Source organism: Ochotona curzoniae, unplaced genomic scaffold, assembly GCF_017591425.1.
Source record: "Ochotona curzoniae isolate NIBS_2020 unplaced genomic scaffold, NIBS_Ocur_1.0 scaffold_3208, whole genome shotgun sequence".
NCBI classification, from domain to species: Eukaryota; Metazoa; Chordata; class Mammalia; order Lagomorpha; family Ochotonidae; genus Ochotona; species Ochotona curzoniae.
The window spans coordinates 18,475,053-18,494,167 of record NW_024467106.1 but is presented as its reverse complement, the minus strand read 5'-3'; the positions used below and the strand labels follow the sequence as shown (position 1 = coordinate 18,494,167).

Below are 19,115 nucleotides of genomic sequence, written 5' to 3'. Positions count from 1 at the left end.
ATGGCAGGTATAATCTTTGTGATAAAGTTCTAAGTGTTGCTACCCAGAACATATTTATACCCAAACTGTTACGTATTGTTTGTCTGAAATTCAAATTTAGCTGAGTATATATCCACCACCACCACCACCCCCTCCCCCCGGCCCTGGCAACCCTATCACCAGTAGATATTTTATAATCTGTAGGAACGTTTGTGCTTGTCAATACTTGGGGTGTGGTTCTAACTGCAAGCCAAGTGGATTGTCCATCTTCCATTGCATGGGGCAGTCTTTCCTAGGCAAAGAACGGTCTGGTCTAAATGGCGAAGGGTGAGAAAGCCTGAGCTATGCGGTTATGAACGCTCAGGGTTCCTGGGGGACCACGCTTAGGACTCTTCCAGAGTCATGGGTTTGGGAAGCAGTAGGGGGTTATTGAGCGGAAGTTGTCCTCCATCAGAGATCTACGTGCTAAACCTTGATAACAGACGCAAGAGAGGCACCAGGTGAAGTCACGTGTCTTACCCAAATATTGTCTAACGGGCACCTGTGCTCGGCCAAGCGCTCTGCACACGCTGGCTAAGGGGGCCCAGGACACAGAAACATCCTCCAGGTACAGCCCAGTACCAACCCTCGGGCTGCTGGGACCCAGGAGGCGTTCCGGAGGATACCGGAAGCGGCCGAGGGCCGAGGCGTCCTTCTCCCCTAGCAACGAGTCGTGCAGGAAGAGGCCGCGTGCGCCTGCGCGGAGGCCCTGCCTGCAGACGTGGAGCAGGGCCCCGGCGGCCGAGCCGGGCGGCGCGGGGTGGGAGGGCGGCCGGGATGGCGGTGCCGCTGGGCCGGCGCGGGTGGCCCGGGGCTGGCGGCCGGGGCTGGGAGATGCTGCTGCCGGCCCTGCTGCTGGGGACCATGCTGGCGCGGCCCACGGCGGCCCTGGTGGAAGGGCTCTACTGCGGCACGCGGGACTGCTACGAGGTGCTGGGCGTGAGCCGCTCGGCAGGCAAGGCGGAGATCGCGCGGGCCTACCGGCAGCTGGCCCGGCGCTACCACCCCGACCGCTACCGGCCCGAGCCCGGCGACGAGGGCCTGAGCGCGGAGACGGCCTTCCTGCTGGTGGCGACCGCCTACGAGACTCTCAAGGTGAGGCCCGCGCGCGCGGACGGGCTGTGGGCCACCTGCGCGGGGCGCGCGGGGCGCCGCTCCTGCGGCCACCGGTCCCTGGCCCGCGCGGACACGTCCTCCGTGGCCCCGACACCTGCTCAGCCTTCGAGAAAGCCGCGTTCCCCGCGTGGTCCTGAGCCCTAAGAGCACGAGGGGAGGGAGCCCCGGCGGGCAGGGTGGGTTTGGGGATGGAGGGAAGCCAGCCAGCCCCCTGGCTGCTTTTTGGTGACAGCCGTTGTCTGATGCTTTTGGCGACCTTCTGATAATTTGCAGTGCATGCTCAGACAGCGGGCTCATTCTTACCAGGATCTGGGGTAGGACAGCGTTCGGAAAGGTGTCCAAAGTTGAATGACCCTGATTGCGCAAATTTGAAAGCGCAGAAGTTGGGATTCTTGGGGACGGTATTGATGACGTGTAGCTTGGGTTCCGAGAAGTGGACCAGCACTAAGAACAGCGAACAACCTTGGAAGCCGGGTTGGTTAGCTCTTGGCAGAGACCCCTCTGATTGACCGTGGACCTGTCACGTGGAGGAGCGGTTTGTTCTTGGGCAGAATTAAGGCCCTGGTGTCACCTCGCAGAGTAACCACGGGGGACAGATGACAAGGCCGGGAAACCCCTTGAATAGCACCGTACGTAGGCGCTCAACCTAGGCATGAGACAGAATCTAGCAGGAAGTATCTTGTCAAGAAGTTTCATCATTTGGCCAAAGTGTTGTGTCCCATAGCGATGGAGAAACGTAAGGAGATTTAACCTGACACTTTTTCGTTCCATGACGGTAAAAAGTTAAAACCATATAAAGAAAAAAAGTCACCATGTGTATATCCTGCTTTAAGTGTCCAATCCACGCTAGGTGGTTTCTTCGTCTTTATTTCCAGGCCCTAAAAAAAGAACCAAAAAACACACCTTCCCGAAATGTTACAGTGTAGTCTGCTTTTCCCCTGTGCTTTGGGTGGTCATACATGACTTGGCCATGGACCGTTTCCTGCGGAGTGGCTTCTCTCGAGCTGAAAATACCCCATCAGGAGATTCTTCCTTTACACCTTCTAGAACAGTGTGGATAGCTTGGAGTCATAAAATGAGCATGTTTCATTCACTGCATGCTCACCCGCATGACCAGGACTGATGGTGTTATCGGCAGTTAGCTGAGGCGTATGAGCTCCAGGGAAGGCGCTCAGGCCAGAGGGGTTGGTTGGGGGGAGAATTTTAGGGTAAGGACAGTGTGCTAGGTTTGGCATGGCAATGGCGGCCTTATTAGTAAAACTTTGAAAACAAGGGTGAAGGCATTTTGAGAGAGGGTGTTGTACAGAGGGAGGTTAAGAGTAAGAGTATCCATGTGACTTCAGTATACTCAGCAAGACAGAAAGGTGACACTTGGTCGTTACCATTGTAACCACAGAAGATTCTGCCTGTGCAGGGAGAGACTGAGGAATAATACCAGAACAGGGAGTGACAGGTCCTGCCGAACTCGTATTCCCGGGTAATGTGCGGTTGCGCACGTTAGCAAGCCTTGAAGCCGCAGTGGCTTCCGGCACAGCCTCAGGAGTGGGAGAACCCAGTCTGGTGCCTCGGACTGCTGTGGAGTCAGGGGACTGCTGGACTTTGAAAGTTGAGTCCCGGGACTCTCACCGTCAACACTGGATCCCATGGGGTGGAATAGTCCAGTCACCCTTGCTTTTTGTGGCTGTAGCACTTATCACAATACATCACAGCCCACAGCCCTTCCGCTCGCTGCTAAGTGGCGCTGCTTTGTTTCTGAGTGTATATCCATAGCATCTAGCACAGTGTCTGGCACATCAGGTCATGGGTATTGACACCTTGTGTTCCAGGGCAGGCAGTGTGGCCCAGCGGGTTAAGCCATCACTGCTTAGCTGCTCTGCCACCCCTACAGCTCTGCTGATGCGTTCTGGGAGACGGCCGCCAATGGCTCAAGTGCTCAGGCCCTTGTCCCCAGTGTGGGCCTCCTGGATGGAGCTCCGGGCTCCTTGCTTCCACCTGGCCCAGGTCTGGCTGTTTGGGACATTTGGGGAGTGAACCAGCAGATGGACAGTCTCACTTTTTTCTCTCTCTCCCTCTCTCTGTTCTCACTTTTTTAAGTGCATGGAAATATTAAAGAAAGCTTTTAGAAACCTCTTATCTGGAGACTGATTTAGATAGGTTGGAAATGGAAAGTGGATTTTTGGCATTTTGACAATGCAGTCTCCTTTGCTATTCCACACAAATTAATTCTAAAGAATGCTGTAGGTAAGTGAGTTGGACGGTTATGAATGAAAAATCACTTGCATGCGAGGAAAATCACACTTTTAAAGTCCCAAGGATTTTTAAGTGAAAATAACCACTTTCAGCTGTAGATAACTTGGATAAAATGAATGAAATATGAGAAATGGTACAGAAATAAGCAAATGTGGGTGTAGCTAGTGAGACTGCACTTAGAAAAACCATGACTGGTAGAAAATGGGAAAGCAGTAGCATGGGATAGCGTTTTGCAAGATCCCCAGAGAACAGCATAGAAAAGGACTTGGGAGTGTCACGGGCCTGGAGGTGGTCTGATGCGCTGGAGAGGAAGGTGAGGGAGCCCTCTGCCCCTAGCTTCTCTCAGGAGACATAGTCATGGCAGCCTTCAGCATCTTCTCACTGGTCTGGGTGAGGCGGCAGGGCAAGGCAGAGCATCAGCACTTGGGGGGAGTCTGAGAGGGGAGCCCTGTTGCATTCCTGTTTATTGGCATTTGTTGGTGCATTCTCGGAACAGCTGGTACTGGTACGGACTGAAGTGCTGAGCAGACCATGGAATGGCACAGTTCCTGACTTGAACAGGAGCCTGGTGGCCTGCTGTTGGATGAGTATATCAGTTATGTAATGAAAGCACGTGTGGATGGTATTGCAGCGCTGGGAGGGAGCAGTGCTTGCTTGTTGGGATTGGAGAAGAATGTGTTCTTTGAACTAGAACACAGTTACCTGGATTGACAGCGGCGCGAGGTTTCCAGAAGAGGGAAAACCTGATGAGTAGAAACAAGCAGTCATAAATATGCAAAGAAACAGCTTGGTGAGATTGTAACAAGCGTTTTGTCCACCAAGAATCACAGGGACTCTCAGTCATTCATAAAGATTGAGCAGTGCCAACTCTCTGTATCTAGATTGGATTCGACCAAGCATAGACGGGAAATATTTAAAATATACTTTATATATAAAATATGTAATAAGCATATAGCATATGTTTACATATTATATTATCATACATTATATAATAAAACATATATGAGTATATGAATATGTATTTAAATGGCATTATGTCCTGAATGTGTACAGACTTCTTGTCACTATTCCATAAGCAGTGTAACATTACAGCTATTTCTATAACGTTTGCGTGGCATAGATGTTACAAGAGATCTAGGGGCCAGGGCTGTGGTATAATGGACCAAGTGCTGTCTGCAGTGCTGGCATCCCAGCTAGTGTGCTTCCCATCCCTACTAATGCTCCTGGGAAGGCAACAGAAGTCCCCAGCGCTTGGGCCCTACGTTGGCAGAGGAGACTGGATGAATCTCCCAGCTCCTGGCTTTGACCTGACCCACCCCCAGCCATTGTAGCCGTTTGGGGATTGAACCAGCAGATAAGAGATATGTCTCTCTTTCTCTGTTTCTCTCTCTCTTTCTCTGCCTTTTAAATAAAATATTTTAAATTGTTTTCAGAAAGTAATCTAAAGATGATTTGAAGTATATAGGAGAATGTATATAGGTTATAAACAAGTACTATGCCATTTTATATAAGGGGCTTGAGCGTCCATTTATTGTGGTATTCGCAGGGAGATCCTGGAGCTAATCCCTCTGGGGTTCCAAGGGATGACCATATTCATGGAAGGATTATGCAGTTCTGTACATTTCTTGATAGTTACAAGGCTGATGACCACGTCAAGCAAGCCTGTCACTGTGAGGGAGGGGCAGTGGTTTTCCTTGGCCGTGCTCATCCCAATTGCTTGTATGTAATGATTTGAAGCCTTTTCCTTCTCTGGGGTTAGTGCGAGAGGATGGCATGTTGGTGGTGATTTTCCCCCGGGCCAAGTGGAACTTGGTGGCCTGTATACCACAGTGATCATTTTTGCTGTGAAATCCCAGTGCTGTTTGTTTTTTGTGGGGTCCCTAATTTCAGCTCCCTACTTAGGACAGAGGTTGATTATATACCAGATGTACCTAATTTCTGTTCTCTGATCACTTACACCTGACATCATCAGCAACCAATCAGAGCTCTCGAGCAGCCTGAAAATTACTGAGCCTTCTAGCCAAAACCGAGCACTTGGTGTTTTAATTTAGCTTGCGCAGATTTCTTCTGGGAAAATGGGACATTTGGAGCTATTCACAGAGCACAAAAATCCTTGGCGTGCCTTTCTTGGGCTTCCGGACACTGCGTCTTTTAGACTGGGAGATGGGAGGGACACTGCTTCAGGAGCTTGGAGCCTAGTTTGAGGTCAGATGAGAAATGACCCCTTCAGCTGTGCTCAGAAATTTGAGCTTTGTGTATTTTAGAGTTACCCAAGTCTTTAAAGTGGAGAAAAAACACAGTTTTAACATCTGTTTCAAAAAATAATATGTGGGGGCCCAGCGAGATAGCTTAGTGGTTAAAGTCCTTGCCTAGGATCCCATATGTCACCGGTACTAATCCCAGCAGCTCCACTTCCCACCCAGCTCCCTGCTTGTGGCCTGGGAAAGCAGTTGAGAATGGGCCAAAACCTTGGGACCCTGCACCCGCGTGGGAGACCTGGAAGAGCTCCTGGCTCCTGGCTTCAGATTGCCTCAGCTACAGCCGTTGCGGTCACTCGGGGAGTGAAACATTGACAGAAGATCTTCCTCTCTGTCTCTTGTCCTCTCTGTATATTTGCCTTTTAATAAAAATAAAGAAATCTTTAAAAAATAATAATAATATGTAGGCTTGGCCCAATAGCATAGCGGTTAAGGTCCTCGCCTTGAGTGTGCTGGGGTCCCATATGGGCACTGGTTCTAATCCCGGCAGCTCCACTTCCCATCCAGCTCCCTGCTTGTGGCCTGGGAAAGCAGTCGAGGACGGCCCAGAGCACTGGGACTCTGCACCCGCGTGGGAGACCCAGAAAAGTTCCTGCTTTGGATCGGCTTTGGATCAGCGCAGCACCGGCCATTGTGGTAGTGAATCATCAGACGGAAGGTCTTCCTCTCTGTCTCTCTTCCTCTCTGCACATCTGCCTTTCCAATAAAAATAAATGGATCTTTTAAAAAAATAGCAATATGCAGGAAACCATAGTAAATGAACTCATGTCCAGAGTCTTCTGGAATCTCATTCCTTTTTAATTTAGAATCCCTTAGAGTTCTCACTTATTTCACTTAATGTTGCTTGTTTAAAACTATGCTCTGGCGCAGCTGGGTAAGCCACTGCCTGTGGTGCCAGCTTCCGATAAGAACACCTGTTGACGCTCTGGTTGCTCCATTTCTAATCAAGCTCGCTGCTAGTGTACTTGGTATATGTGCTGGCAAAGCGAGCACGCTGCTAATGCACTTCGGAACAGAGTGGAAGATGGCCGAAGTTCCTGGGCCCTTGCTGTCCCCGTGGGGCGCCCAGATAGGAGTTCCAGGCTCCTGGATTCAGACTGGCCCAGCCCCGGAGGGTGAATCAATGGATCTAGAATCTCTGTGTCTTCCTCTGTAACTGTGCCTTTCAAATGAATAAATGTATCATAAAATAAATAAATCTTAAGAAAACAAACCTGACTCAGGTTTTTCTTCTTTCTTCCCTGCTTGTGGTCTGTCCTGTGTGCCGTCCCTTTCAGTCACGTTGTTGCAGAGGGGCCTGGGTAAGTGCAGATGCCGGCACTGCTCTTGCGCGTGGGCGGGGGGTGGGCAGTGTCGCTGTGATGACCAGAGCTGGTGGCCACGCTTGTCGTGTTCCTGCGGAAAGTCTTGTTTGTGCCATCGGCCATCTCTCCTGACTGCTCAGTGTGGTCTGTCTGCCTTCCCCTTCTCACCATCTCTTTCCAGCCTTGATGGTGTTGCGTTCTTCTGACTGTGCCTTAGACATTGCTTCTCCATGGAGCCCTGCCTAAACACTTCCTGACAGAACTCGGCTCCAACCTTGACTTGAGCCACTGCTTTTCATCTCGTAAAGGCACAGAATGCAACTTGTGTGTCCTCTAGCTTCGTATTTTAAACTGTTTCTCAGGCCTGGCACAATGGCTCAATGGCTAAATCCTCATCTTGCAAGTGCCAGGATCCTATCCCATGTGGGCACCGGTTTGTGTCCCAGCTGCTCCACTTCCCACCCAGCTCCCTGCTTGTGGCTGGGAGGGCAGCAGAGATGATCCAAATTCTTGGGACCCTGCACTTGCATGGGAGACCCAGAGGAAGCTCCTGGCTCATCTCTGACTGTTGTGGCCATTTGGGAGTAAGCCAGCAGACGGAGGATCTCTCTGTCTCTCCTCTCTGAAAATTTGATCTGCCTTTCCAATACAAACTTAAAAGATCCTAAGTTAGCTGCCTCTCACCTGTAGCACAGGTGCTGGTAAGTGAGCATGCCAGACATCAGTCTTGTTAGAACATGGACTTTAAACAAGGGTGTAACATACCCCAGTGCAAAGTGAACATGTGTGACAGATTTTCTCTAACTCATTAATTAATGAGAGGACCAGTAAGAAACGTGGACAGGTTCAAGAGAGGAGTACCACTCCTTCGTATCTAGCAAGGAATGCTGGCAGGCCTGTGAGGCTGGCCAGCGCCCGCCAAGCAGTAATCTGCTCTCTTCCACTGGACACCATTTTTTTCTTCTCGATGAGCAGAACCTATTCAGGCTCTTTCCAGTTTTTCCCAAGTTCCCTCTGTTTTGACATTTAAACCTAATTTAAATGTTTCTCTACAGGCTTCAAAGAGTGAAAGGGTATACAGCAGTTTCTTTTTTTCTCCTCCATTTGAAAATCTCCCACTGTCATCCCAGGTGCACTAGCAGGAAGCTGGATTGGAAGCAGAGCAGCCAGGACTTGAATCAGCACTGTGATGTGGGGTTCAGCATTGCAAGTGGCAGCTTAAGCCACAGTGATGCAACTCCGGTTTCAAGCTATCTCATCTTTTAATAGTATGCACAGTAATTCTCTGTTTGGTATGACACACAAGACCTTTCACGGTTCTTATCCAAACTTACTTTCCTTTCTGAGCTAAATTTCCGACTCCTTTCTTCCTAAGCTTCCCTGATTCTCAAGTTTCAGTGGATCTGTTCCGTTCTTGAATGCCCTGTTGCTTAACATTTGCTGTTTCCTTCACACTCATCACACTTTAGACCCGGCTCTCACGTCTTCTCTCTGGGACTCCCATGGCCCTCGTCCCAGGCAGTCCATCTCATCTGTCCCTTGTTTCCGGGCACAGTGACTTGTGCTCTTCTACACGGGAGGGTTTTTGAGGCTAAATCCTTATCTCATCTGCCTTTGACTCCTCTTCCTGTGCTCAGCACACAGCCTTGCATCATCATTTGGCAAGACAAAAATGACCAAGGTTTTCAAAAGGTCAGGAAACTGAGTAGAGGGGGTTGTATCAATAACTTTGGGTTCTGAGCATATCGAATTGGAGATATTTATTTTACATTTAGAAAAGATAGGCCATAGCTGAAGCATAGGAGCAGGCCAAAACAAAAGCCCAGATTTGCCTGTAGTGTTCGGGTAACGTTCCAAATGGTGCAGACTTTTGAGACCACAGGTAGAGTGAGGAGTGAGACCCCAGGGGCAGGTAGCAGTGCTGAGGACCGTGGGCGGGTGCAGGAACAGAGCTGGAGTTGAGAACAGTTTTCCTCCTCTGCAGCGGGACGTAACAGCTTAGAAAAACTTGGAAGAGGACAGAAGTTATTTTTCTAAATATTATTTGTGTTGGTGTAAATGTTTTTTTTTTAATAACATATTTTTAATTATGAACAACCCATTTTAACATTTTCCTATATTGTTAGTTCCTGGCCTCTACCATTTCAAGAAGGATTTCTGCACTCTGTTGCAGATGCCATTTTCACATAACACTTGCTGCAATATTTGCTTATTGCGGTTGACGCGTATGTTGAGATCCGAGAAGTCATTTGTCTCAAGGGCTCAGCTGCTTTGGCCTCGGGGCGGGGGGATGGCGTTCTTGGCAGAGAAGGAAGGATTCCGTGCTCTCTGTGCTCGTGGGTTTCCTCTTGTTCCCTTTTGACCTAGATACTGGTGGTTGTGTTCCAGTCCTCCTGCCTGTGTCCACGAGGAGTGGGAGTGGAGTGGACACCAGCAGCAGCACCTTTATTGCAGTAGAGATTAGAAACAAGGAGCTTATTGCCCTGCTTGTCCAGGCTCAGGACAGAGAGGAGGACGAAGCCAGTGGAAAGGTTTTGGTTTTGGAAAGAAGTTGGAATCTCCTGACCCTGGGACCTTAAAGATCCACAAAATTGCTGAAAGGAAAAAGTACTACCTTATTGAAAGGTAAGATATTAAACTGTTTTAAGGTTTAAGCTCTTTTAGCCACATAAAGCTTATTTTCTGAAGCTATAAATCAGAGCATTCATTTTTGGCAAGCTGTGACATAATCACCCATCCAGTCCCTGCTGGTGAAAGTGGAGAGCTATACATAGTGAGGGAACCTCTGTGTAACATGTCACTCGTTTTTAAATGCCAGGCATTGTGCTAGGCCTTGGGTATACAGAGGTCAGTGAGTTGGCACTGCCTACCTTCTGAAAATTCTGGTTCTAGGGAAAGGAAAAGCTGGTGGTTACAATGTGAGAAGTGCTATAATAAATAGCTACCATGCTTAGCAAGAGAGGCCCAGCTGGAGCTGAGGCAGTAACATCTGCGTCTCAAAGGATTCATAGGAACTCATGAGGTTGGAGGGCAGGAACAGGCTTGTAGTGAGAAAGAATTGTTTTCAGTAACTCAGATGGCAAAAAAGCTTGTCAGAGAAGAACATATCAAATTCCAGAAATTGCTCTCTAAATGTTTGTTGTGGCTGCAGGGGAAGATGGTGATAAGAGAGGTTGTTAGGTAGGGGAGTTTGGGCCAGTTGTGGAAATCTCATTGCATGCTGAGGAAAAGTTCACTTTGGCCATGGGGAAGCAGTGGACATAAAAAACAAACCTTAGTCTGGGCTGGGTAGGAGAAACCAAAAATATGTGCTGTTAGCTCTCTGATTGGGTCCTGGAAAGAAAGATAGCCCTTTCTGTTTTGTCTTTACTTTGCTAATATCCTCATGCTTACTAAGTTAATCCTAAACTACAGGTTGTTAAAGAGGGATTTTTGATTAGGCCATTGAGAACTCCTTTATTACCTATGTGTGCAACTTTGAACTGCTGTTAAAGTGTATGCATGCCTCAGCCCAAGGATCAATTTCTTTTTGTGTAGAGAAAGCTGGGAGTCCTACAGTGAAGAGTGAATAGATGATGAGATGCTATAGCAGGAGTAGTGGTCAGTTTCAATTAAAAATAAAAGGTGTGGGGGCGAGGCGGGCAGGGAAGGTTTTTCTTTCTGAGACATGGGTGAGAGAGAAAGCTCCCACTTAGTTTACTCTGGAAATGTACCCAGTTGCTGGAGCTGGGAGCACAGTCCAGGCCTCCCACTGGAAAGGCCAAGGTCAGAGCCATCACTGCCATCTTTGTACTGCATCTGAGGAAAGTGGAGGTCAGGAGCCAGGGGCAGGAAGCTGACAGGACAGCAGCGGCTTAACTGTCAGCCTGATGCTTGCCAATCATGACCCAAAAGCTGTCATCAATTTCATGACTTTGAAGAAAAGTAAACCGCCCTAAGAGAAGTCTGACTTGACCCTGAGACCTTTTGTGGGAACCGGATGGTTTGAGGACTCTGTAGGGGGCCCTGAATAGACCCAACAGGCTCCTCTCACTGTACAGAGGCCAGGGGAGAGAACCTGGAGTCGCTGTGCAAAGGATGGTTGGCTGTCCTCTTGGAGGAGCTCAGGGTGTGGTGAAGTATCAGACGACCACACTAACCCCTGGGACAGATCTGGGTGAAAGGCTTGCAGGGTTTGAGATCTACAACCTGCAGTCCATGACCTTCAGCAAGATAAGACAAGAGTGAAGGGAGGGCCGCTGTTGACCACATGTCATCCATTGAAGACCTTGCTGTCTGCTCACAGCCTGAGCGGGCACAGCGCTCTGGGGAAGCCCTGCCCTGCTGGAAGATCACTGAAATCTGATCTTAGTGCTGCGATTACGCCACAGTGTGCATAATCCAGTTGGAAGAACCATGTTGAAAGAAATGCATTTCAGAAGGTATCTGCCAGGATTGGGAGGATGAGTTAGAGTCAAGGATTTCAGAACACAGGGCAGTGTTTATAAAATTACTGGAAAAAAAAATGAGGGGAAAAAAGGATATTTTGAACTACGAGAAAGGAGGTGAGACAAGAGCTGTGGCTGTTAGTCCTAAGGACGGCCTCCATGACCGCTGTGTGTTCCTTCTAGAAGGGAGGCTTAAAGACGGCATAAGGATTGAGCCTAAGGCAGTTGCTGGAAGAATACCCTTTAGAACAGACAGGACATCCAAGGATTGAATTGAAAATGTCTTCTCCTTTTGTAATGAGTAGCTCTCATACTGCTTTTTCGTATATATAGTACCATGTAGTATTCTTTAAATATATGCATATCTAATTAAACTAGATTTTTGAGTTATTATAATGTTTTCTTTCAAATTCAAATCCTGAATAGAAAATGTTATAATGACTTAATAGGTATATCTTAACACTAGCCAACTTCTTATTTTAAAGCCAAAAAGTGACATTGAAGAAGGCCCTGAACCCCAGAACGTCTGTGTGGGTAGCAAAGCACTAGGCTTAGATTTTGAAATGGTTTTGGCAGAGAAACTACAACTTTACAGATTTGGAGTAAATTCTTCTGAAAAGAAATTTTCTAGTTAAAAAAAGATCTTTGATGCTACAGTAGCCTCTACTTTAGTCAAATATAGACAGTAAAGAAGTTTTGTCCTGATGTTTCACATTTTTAAAAATGGGATAAGGTGAAAATTAGGGGTTCCTGTGAGAAACAGAGCACCTCCGTAACCTGCTTGAGTAGCTCCTCCACCTAAGGAATGTAGTAAAGCTTCGGCGTTTATCCCTGTTAGAAATGGGTCAGACTTCGAGTTTTCATGAAACGCTCTGTGTGTGAGCACGCACAGCGGCATCTCCGAAGGCTGTAATTCTTCCATCCATCTGTGTGTCCCTGCATCTATTAGCTGGCTTATGACAGAGTGTTAAAGCAGTATGCCCGTCTTGGGTTTGTAACTATTTTTGTAGACTGTATGTCATTTGTCTTTTAAAGCAGCCATGTAGAAAAGGTAGAGTGACTGGCATAAATGAACAATGAGGCTCAGAGAGGCTGAATATTTCAACCAGGGTGCAGATGGACCTTGACCCTTCTCCTACATCAGTGACCTGATGTTTCTTCGAAATGGGGCGTAAGTCAGGGATAGGGGCACAGATTTCATCTGCCTCGTGCTTAATCATTGCTCTCAACAGAAACTTGAACACAGAACTCGGACATCATTGTGACTGTGTGTGTATATATAAATGTAGAAGATAGATATCTTTTCTGACAGTCCTGCAGAATAGATGTCAGCCTGCCGTAAAGGGACATGTGACATCTTTATGAGCACCGCAATAAGGGCACAGTTAGTCATTTTTAAAACGTTGCTCTTTTCCAAGCAGCAGTAGCAGTACTCAAGAATCGGGGAAGTTTTTCTAGTATGCTGTTATACCTCATGTTAAAGTTCCAGAAATAAACTTATGCATGCCATTGAGAACTTTGTTGACTTTAACAGTTTCCATTCTTTTTATTCAGCCACTGAATGAACTTGCCGTCTTGTCATGTTGCAGGATGAAGAGACACGGAAGGACTACGACTATATGTTGGATCATCCGGAAGAGTACTACAGCCATTACTACCACTATTACAGCAGGCGCTTAGCCCCCAAGGTGGACGTGCGGGTGGTGATTCTGGTCAGTGTGTGTGCTATCTCAGTGTTTCAGGTGTGTATCAATGGACGTGTGCACGTGGAATAGTGCCAGCCGCTAAAACTGAGCTGCAGACACTCGTAAAATAGTACTTACAGTGAAAATTTATATTTTACACTAGAAGAAGATTTATTTGGCCAACTAAGGGTATTGAATTGAAATCTTTGCCGGGGGCGGGAGGGGGAAGGAATCTAAGAAATCAATAGTAAATAGTATTATGTAACTATAAACATACAAACAAACAAAATACCTGATTTTTTTGGTTCTCATTGCTCCTTCTCAAGTATTTCCTACCTAGCAGCCAGAATGAATGGTAGCCAGCCCCTAACATTCACCCGTGTATGCCTTTCCTATTAAACCTGGGGAAAGTCTGAGTTCTTTAATGCTATCTCACCAGTGCTGCCTCCCATCCAGTAGTGCCTCTGGCATTTGCCATCACAGGGTGCTCCTGCTCAGCTAGAAGACCACTGAAATGGGTTAGAAGTAACTTTTTTGTGTGTTGTTTTAAAATTCACAAACATTTAACTCAGTCTAGAGGAAAAGAAAGGTGACTGCAATGAAGCAGTTTGCTGATTTGAAATTTACTCTGTGGCTCAATTCTCAGAAGTCATCATCCGTCTGGTGAATGAGTGCCTGTGGAAGCTTTGGTGGTGTGATTTAAGTGTGTCCGTTTCCATTAGAGATTGCCTTTCCCGTGGGAGACCAGAAATCACAATTTTCTTATTCTTAATGATTTGCTATATTATAATTTTAGGATGTTAATTCATTCAGTGTAATGCATGAGCTGAAATATATAGACATACCGTGCAAGGATCAGGACTGTTTTGACGGCAAGATCCTTTGTGGTGGAATATAGTTATGAAGTCAGTTAATGCTTTCCTGTCCAAATCAGAATTCAAACATACAGAATCTTTCAGTTCATACTAGAATAAGCTTTGCATGGTACATGTGGATGGCTTCATAAGGAAGTCAGAAAGAAAGGTCATTTGAATGTATTCCCTCTTGAGTTTTTAAAACAAATTCCTCAGCTAGTTTTTGCAATGTAATTGTTCCTCTTGTACGTAGGATGTAGTTAGAAAAAGAAAACCAGGTTTCTTAGTAGTAATCCAGGGAAGAGCCAAATCAGTGATGAGCACGTGAAAGCACAGGTGTGGTGTGGTGCCATGGGTCCTCCCTCTGCTCGTGGGCATCTCCTATCTGCCGCCAGTGGGTTCCCCTTGCTGCGTGAACCCTGAGCTCCCATGGGCACATGGGCATTATTCAGTTTAAATCAGAAGGGTTTTCTTTGGTGACAGTATTCACCCAGCTTCCCTGCTCTTGCTTTAGTTCATGTGAGCTTTGTTATAAAAATGACATGTTTTTCTTTGTTGACTCTTCCAGTTTTTCAGCTGGTGGAATAGCTACAATAAAGCCATCAGCTACCTCGCCACGGTGCCCAGGTACCGCATCCAAGCTACCGAGATCGCCAGGCAGCAGGGACTGCTCAGAAAGGCCAAAGACAAGGGCAAAAGCAAAAAGTCCAAAGAGGAAATCCGCGATGAAGAGGAGAACATCATCAAGAACATCATCAAAAGTAAAATAGACATCAAAGGAGGGTACCAGAAACCCCAGATCCGGGATCTGCTCCTGTTCCAGATCCTCCTAGCCCCTCTTCACCTGTGTTTGTACATAGCCTGGTACTGCCGATGGGTCTATAATTTTAACATCCAAGGCAAAGAATATGGAGAGGAAGAGAGACTATACCTCATTCGTAAATTTATGAAGATGTCAAAATATCAGTTTGATAGCCTAGAAGATCATCAGAAAGAAACGTTTCTTAAAAGGGAGCTGTGGATCAAGGAGAATTATGAGGTAAGTGGTGGCTGGCAGTCAGGTCAGGTGCCGGGTTGGGCTCGAGCTGGAGGTGGAGCAGTGGCTATTTAACATCTAATTTCTTTTCAAAGGATGGACTGCAGCTACGTTATTAATGCTGAAAATAGTTTTAACAGAGTCTGATTTGTCATTATACTGCAGCGGGACAGCGTATTTGGAAGAGGATGCACCGATTATAATGGAGTCCTCCTCAAGGTTTTCTGCAGTTACTGTAAACCTAGCCACAGGTGTTTTTTAAAAATCACAGCAAAACCAAGAGATGGAAATTTTGTTCAAAGAACTGTTTCTTTCAATTGAGCATAGATGGTATTACATAATAACAGATATTTGGAAAATTGCTTTTATTTTATTAAAATAAATCGACTGTAAAGCCCTTAAACTCCAGGCATTTTCACAAATACAAGGCTAATACACAGTGAAATCTTTATTTTTTTTTTTTAAAGATTTATTTTTATTATTTTTTCATTGGAAAGGCAGATATACAGAGAGGAGAGACAGAGAGGAAGATCTTCCGTCCGATGATTCACTCCCCAAGTGAGCGCAATGGCCGATACTATGCCGATCCGAAGCCAGGAGCCTCTTCCGGGTCTCCCACAGGGTGCAGGTTCCCAAAGCTTTGGGACGTCCTTGACTGCTTTCCCAGGCCACAGGCAGGGAGCTGGAAGGGAAGCGGGGCTGCCGGGATTAGAACCGGCGCCCATATGGGATCCCGGGCGTGCTAGGCGAGGACCTTTAACCACTTGCGCCACCGTGCTGGGCCCATGTGAAATCTTTATGTATTGGGGCGGGGGTAGTTTATTCCAGTTTTCATGGTCATTTTTATAGGTGATGTTTTAAGTAGATTTTAATGAAAATGAAGTTTTGGTCTGAATGGTATTTAAGTAAACTAACTTAGTTGTCAAGTGTTTCGGGAAGTAGATTTGTTAAACCCAGTTATAGCTCTTCAGTTATTTGTAGTTTTCCAAGTAACCCAGTCCACGGCATTGTGTTTCCCTTCGAATGTTGCCATGTGCTGATTTACATGTATGTTATATGAGGTTATTTTAGTCATTGCTTCCTTGAAAGTCAAGCAGTTGCTTTCCGAGGCCCAAAGTGGAGTAGGCCTTTGGGCAGTGGCCTAGATGCTGCTGGGGACACCTGCACCCTGTGTCAGTCCCCGTTTTCATGGCTCAGCTCCACTTGTAATTCCAAATTCCTGCTGATGTGCCACCTGGGGACCAAGAGATGGCTCAGATGCATGGGGACTGCCGCACTCTTCCTCCCCGCCGTGGCCTGCCTGGCCTGGGCCAGCCTCTGGTGTTCTGGACCCTGGAGAGTAAACCAGCCAATGGAAGACCTCTCGCTGCCTTTTTGCCTTTTGAACAGTTTCCATGAAATAAAGGCTGAAGTGACTGTGAAACCAGCTCTGTCAGCTCGTCCATTTGGCTTCAGCTGACATGCGCTGAAGTCACAGAAACAGAGGTTCCTTGTTCTTTATAGTTTTGAAGAACCAATATTCAGAACTTTGAACATAAAAATAAATGCAGTTTCATTTTGGGGAGAGTGTTTTGTTTCTTCTTTTAGGTCACCAAGTCTAAAGTCCTTAGTTAAATTTACAAAAGCAGCTCGTTAAAAATATTAATAGTTGATTCTCTACTATTGTAGAAAGGAATTGGCAAGCGCTTTAAACTTAGTTTGTTCATAATTTCATTGAAGAAAAAAAAGTATTCCCAGGTTACTGAAATCAGTGACAAATAAGGTGTTACTTTTCCTTTTTAACAATGAATGCTAAAATCCTTAATTTCAAGCTCATTATTTTAGAAGACAAGTCATAAAATAAACCCATTGGAAATTTGTATCTGAAGTTTTGCTGGAAAAATGTACACAAGCCATAAAGCTAACGGATGTGTCACCCATGAACTGTAAAGTCATTTAGTGTGATTTATTATGTGTGTAGGTGTATAAGCAAGAACAGGAAGCAGAACTAAAGAAGAAGCTGGCCAGTGACCCCAGATGGAAGAGGTACAGGAGGTGGATGAAGAACGAAGGGCCTGGACGGCTAACGTTCGCGGATGACTGAAGACTAACGGGATGCCACCGTGCCAAACATTCATTGTGATGTTCTTTTAATAACTGCGTTATTTTAGAAATGCATCAACTGCTCCTCAGCAGTAACTAAAATCCCTCAAGGATCTGATTACACAGAGCACCGTAGACATTGGAACTTCCCCGTAAAACTTTATACATAAGACATTTATGATTGTTCAATTTTTATAATCTATTTCTGGCTTTTGTTAAAAGATTTGACATGAAAATTTATTCATTGTCACATAAAAATTTTATATGTTTAGTTACAAGATTTGACATGAAAATTTATTAGATACCATTTGCAATTTTTTATGTGTCACGTGTTTCCTTATTTTATGATGCACTGTTTTTCGGCTTTCGTGGCTTCTGTATTTTCACAAAACAAAAAAATTGTGACAGTACCAAACTCCATGTTTGTGTCTTTCTAGACACGAGCTTCTTGACCTGAACGGTTTGATCATCCTGTCGCCTTCCCCGGCGACCGTGCTAGGGTTATCACGTGTGTGCGGTCTCCTCTCTCTAGGAGAGTCTTCTGCCAGAACAGCTGTGTGACAGCCTCCATTACTAGAATTCTGAACAAGATCAGACTCTCCAGGAATGTGGGGTGGCCTTCATGACACTCCTCTCACAGGACTGCAGTGGTGTCCTCAAACGTTCTCCAGAAAGGACCTGGTTAAAAAAAAAAGCCTCTGCCTCTTTCTTTTCAGTTGAAAAACAAAAATGGCAGGGCAGAAATTAAGTACTAAGAAGTTGTTCCTAAGGTAGTGAAGTCCTTGAGTGGTGTAAAGGCCTTTCATCCGTGTATAAGAGGCAGTAAATGACACAGAATTCACTCACTCAAGCATGCTGTGAATTCATAGGCATAAAATGGCTGTAATGTATTGTAAGTTTGTTGGCATGGCGTTTTAATTAAAGGTGAAGATACTGCTTTTGCATCCTATGGTTTTAAGAAATGACTGAAATGTAGTATAGATGTGGAATTTGAGCTGCAAACGTGCAGCACAGATATGTGGCTGACAGAAGGAGGCAGGAGGGCAGAGCTTCATACTTGCTGGTCTGGCCAGAGACAAGGCCAGTGAGCTCATCTGTGAGTTAGGGCCTCATCTGCCCACATCCTGAATATGGAAGATGCCACCTGGGACTCACATCCCCCGTCTGAGTCTTGTCTCCACTCCTAACAGGAGCTCCCTGCTGAGGCTCGCTGTGGCAGGCAACTGCACCCCTGCCTTCGGGAGAGTTCTGGCTACGTTCCCAGCTCTGCCTTTCCCTCGACCCAGCCCTGGCTGTTGGGTTAGCCAGAGGCTGAAGCCGTTGAACAGTGGTTCGTCCGTCTTTCTGTTTCTCAACCTTTCAAATAAATGCACTTGAGTAAAAGTTAAATAGGGTAGGAGTTTGACTTAGAGAATCAGTAGTACCCTTTTGCAGCTCTAAAATTCTGAAATGTATTGATATAGTTCTATAAAATTCAGATGAAAGAGATACATCCATTCTATTTTAGGAGTGTGGAGAAGCTATAGAGCAAAAATATATATGTGGCTGTCTCCAGCCTCAGTTGTCCAGTTGTTAAGCACAGATAAATGCATTTCGGGGTTATGGGAGTTTACTGTAGCATCATCGGTCTGTGTGGAAGCGTGTTTGCATCTAGTTATCACACAATGGTGCTTATCCCCTGAGAAGGGAAGTATGTGTCATACATTAGGAAGACCAAAAAGAAGTTCAGGTACCATGCCCCCTCTTAAAGATTTCCAGAGAATTTCTTATTGTCTGTACATGTATATAAAATATATATATATATATATTTTTTTTAACCTAGTAATAAAAAAAAATAAGAGGACAAACTAGAATATTTGTAAAGGGCAGTCTTGTGTGAATGCTCAGTTATTGAATATTTCTTGTTGTAGAAATCTCTTTGGAATTAAGTTCATCTTTTGGAACTGTGGTCAATGCATGAGATGAGAGGAAGGGTCTCTCTGATTGGACTGTGACTCTCCCGTCCCCTGCCCTCAACAGACTTGACTGTGTATTCAGAATCCTACTGCAAAGGAAGGGCCGTTGCTTGTCGTAGGTATCACTCGT

The 19,115-nt window shown here is 46.1% G+C and overlaps 1 protein-coding gene across 1 annotated transcript; it reads left to right on the top strand.

Annotated features, from left to right (window-relative positions):
- The first annotated feature begins 795 nt into the window (after positions 1-795).
- On the top strand, positions 796-17,340 carry DNAJC25 (DnaJ heat shock protein family (Hsp40) member C25). The gene is made up of 4 exons (XM_040962945.1): positions 796-1,113; positions 12,963-13,115; positions 14,481-14,951; positions 16,909-17,340. The coding sequence occupies exons 1-4, from the start codon at positions 796-798 to the stop codon at positions 17,029-17,031; spliced, it is 1,065 nt and encodes a 354-aa protein (XP_040818879.1). The 3' UTR covers positions 17,032-17,340.
- The last annotated feature ends 1,775 nt before the right edge of the window (positions 17,341-19,115 follow it).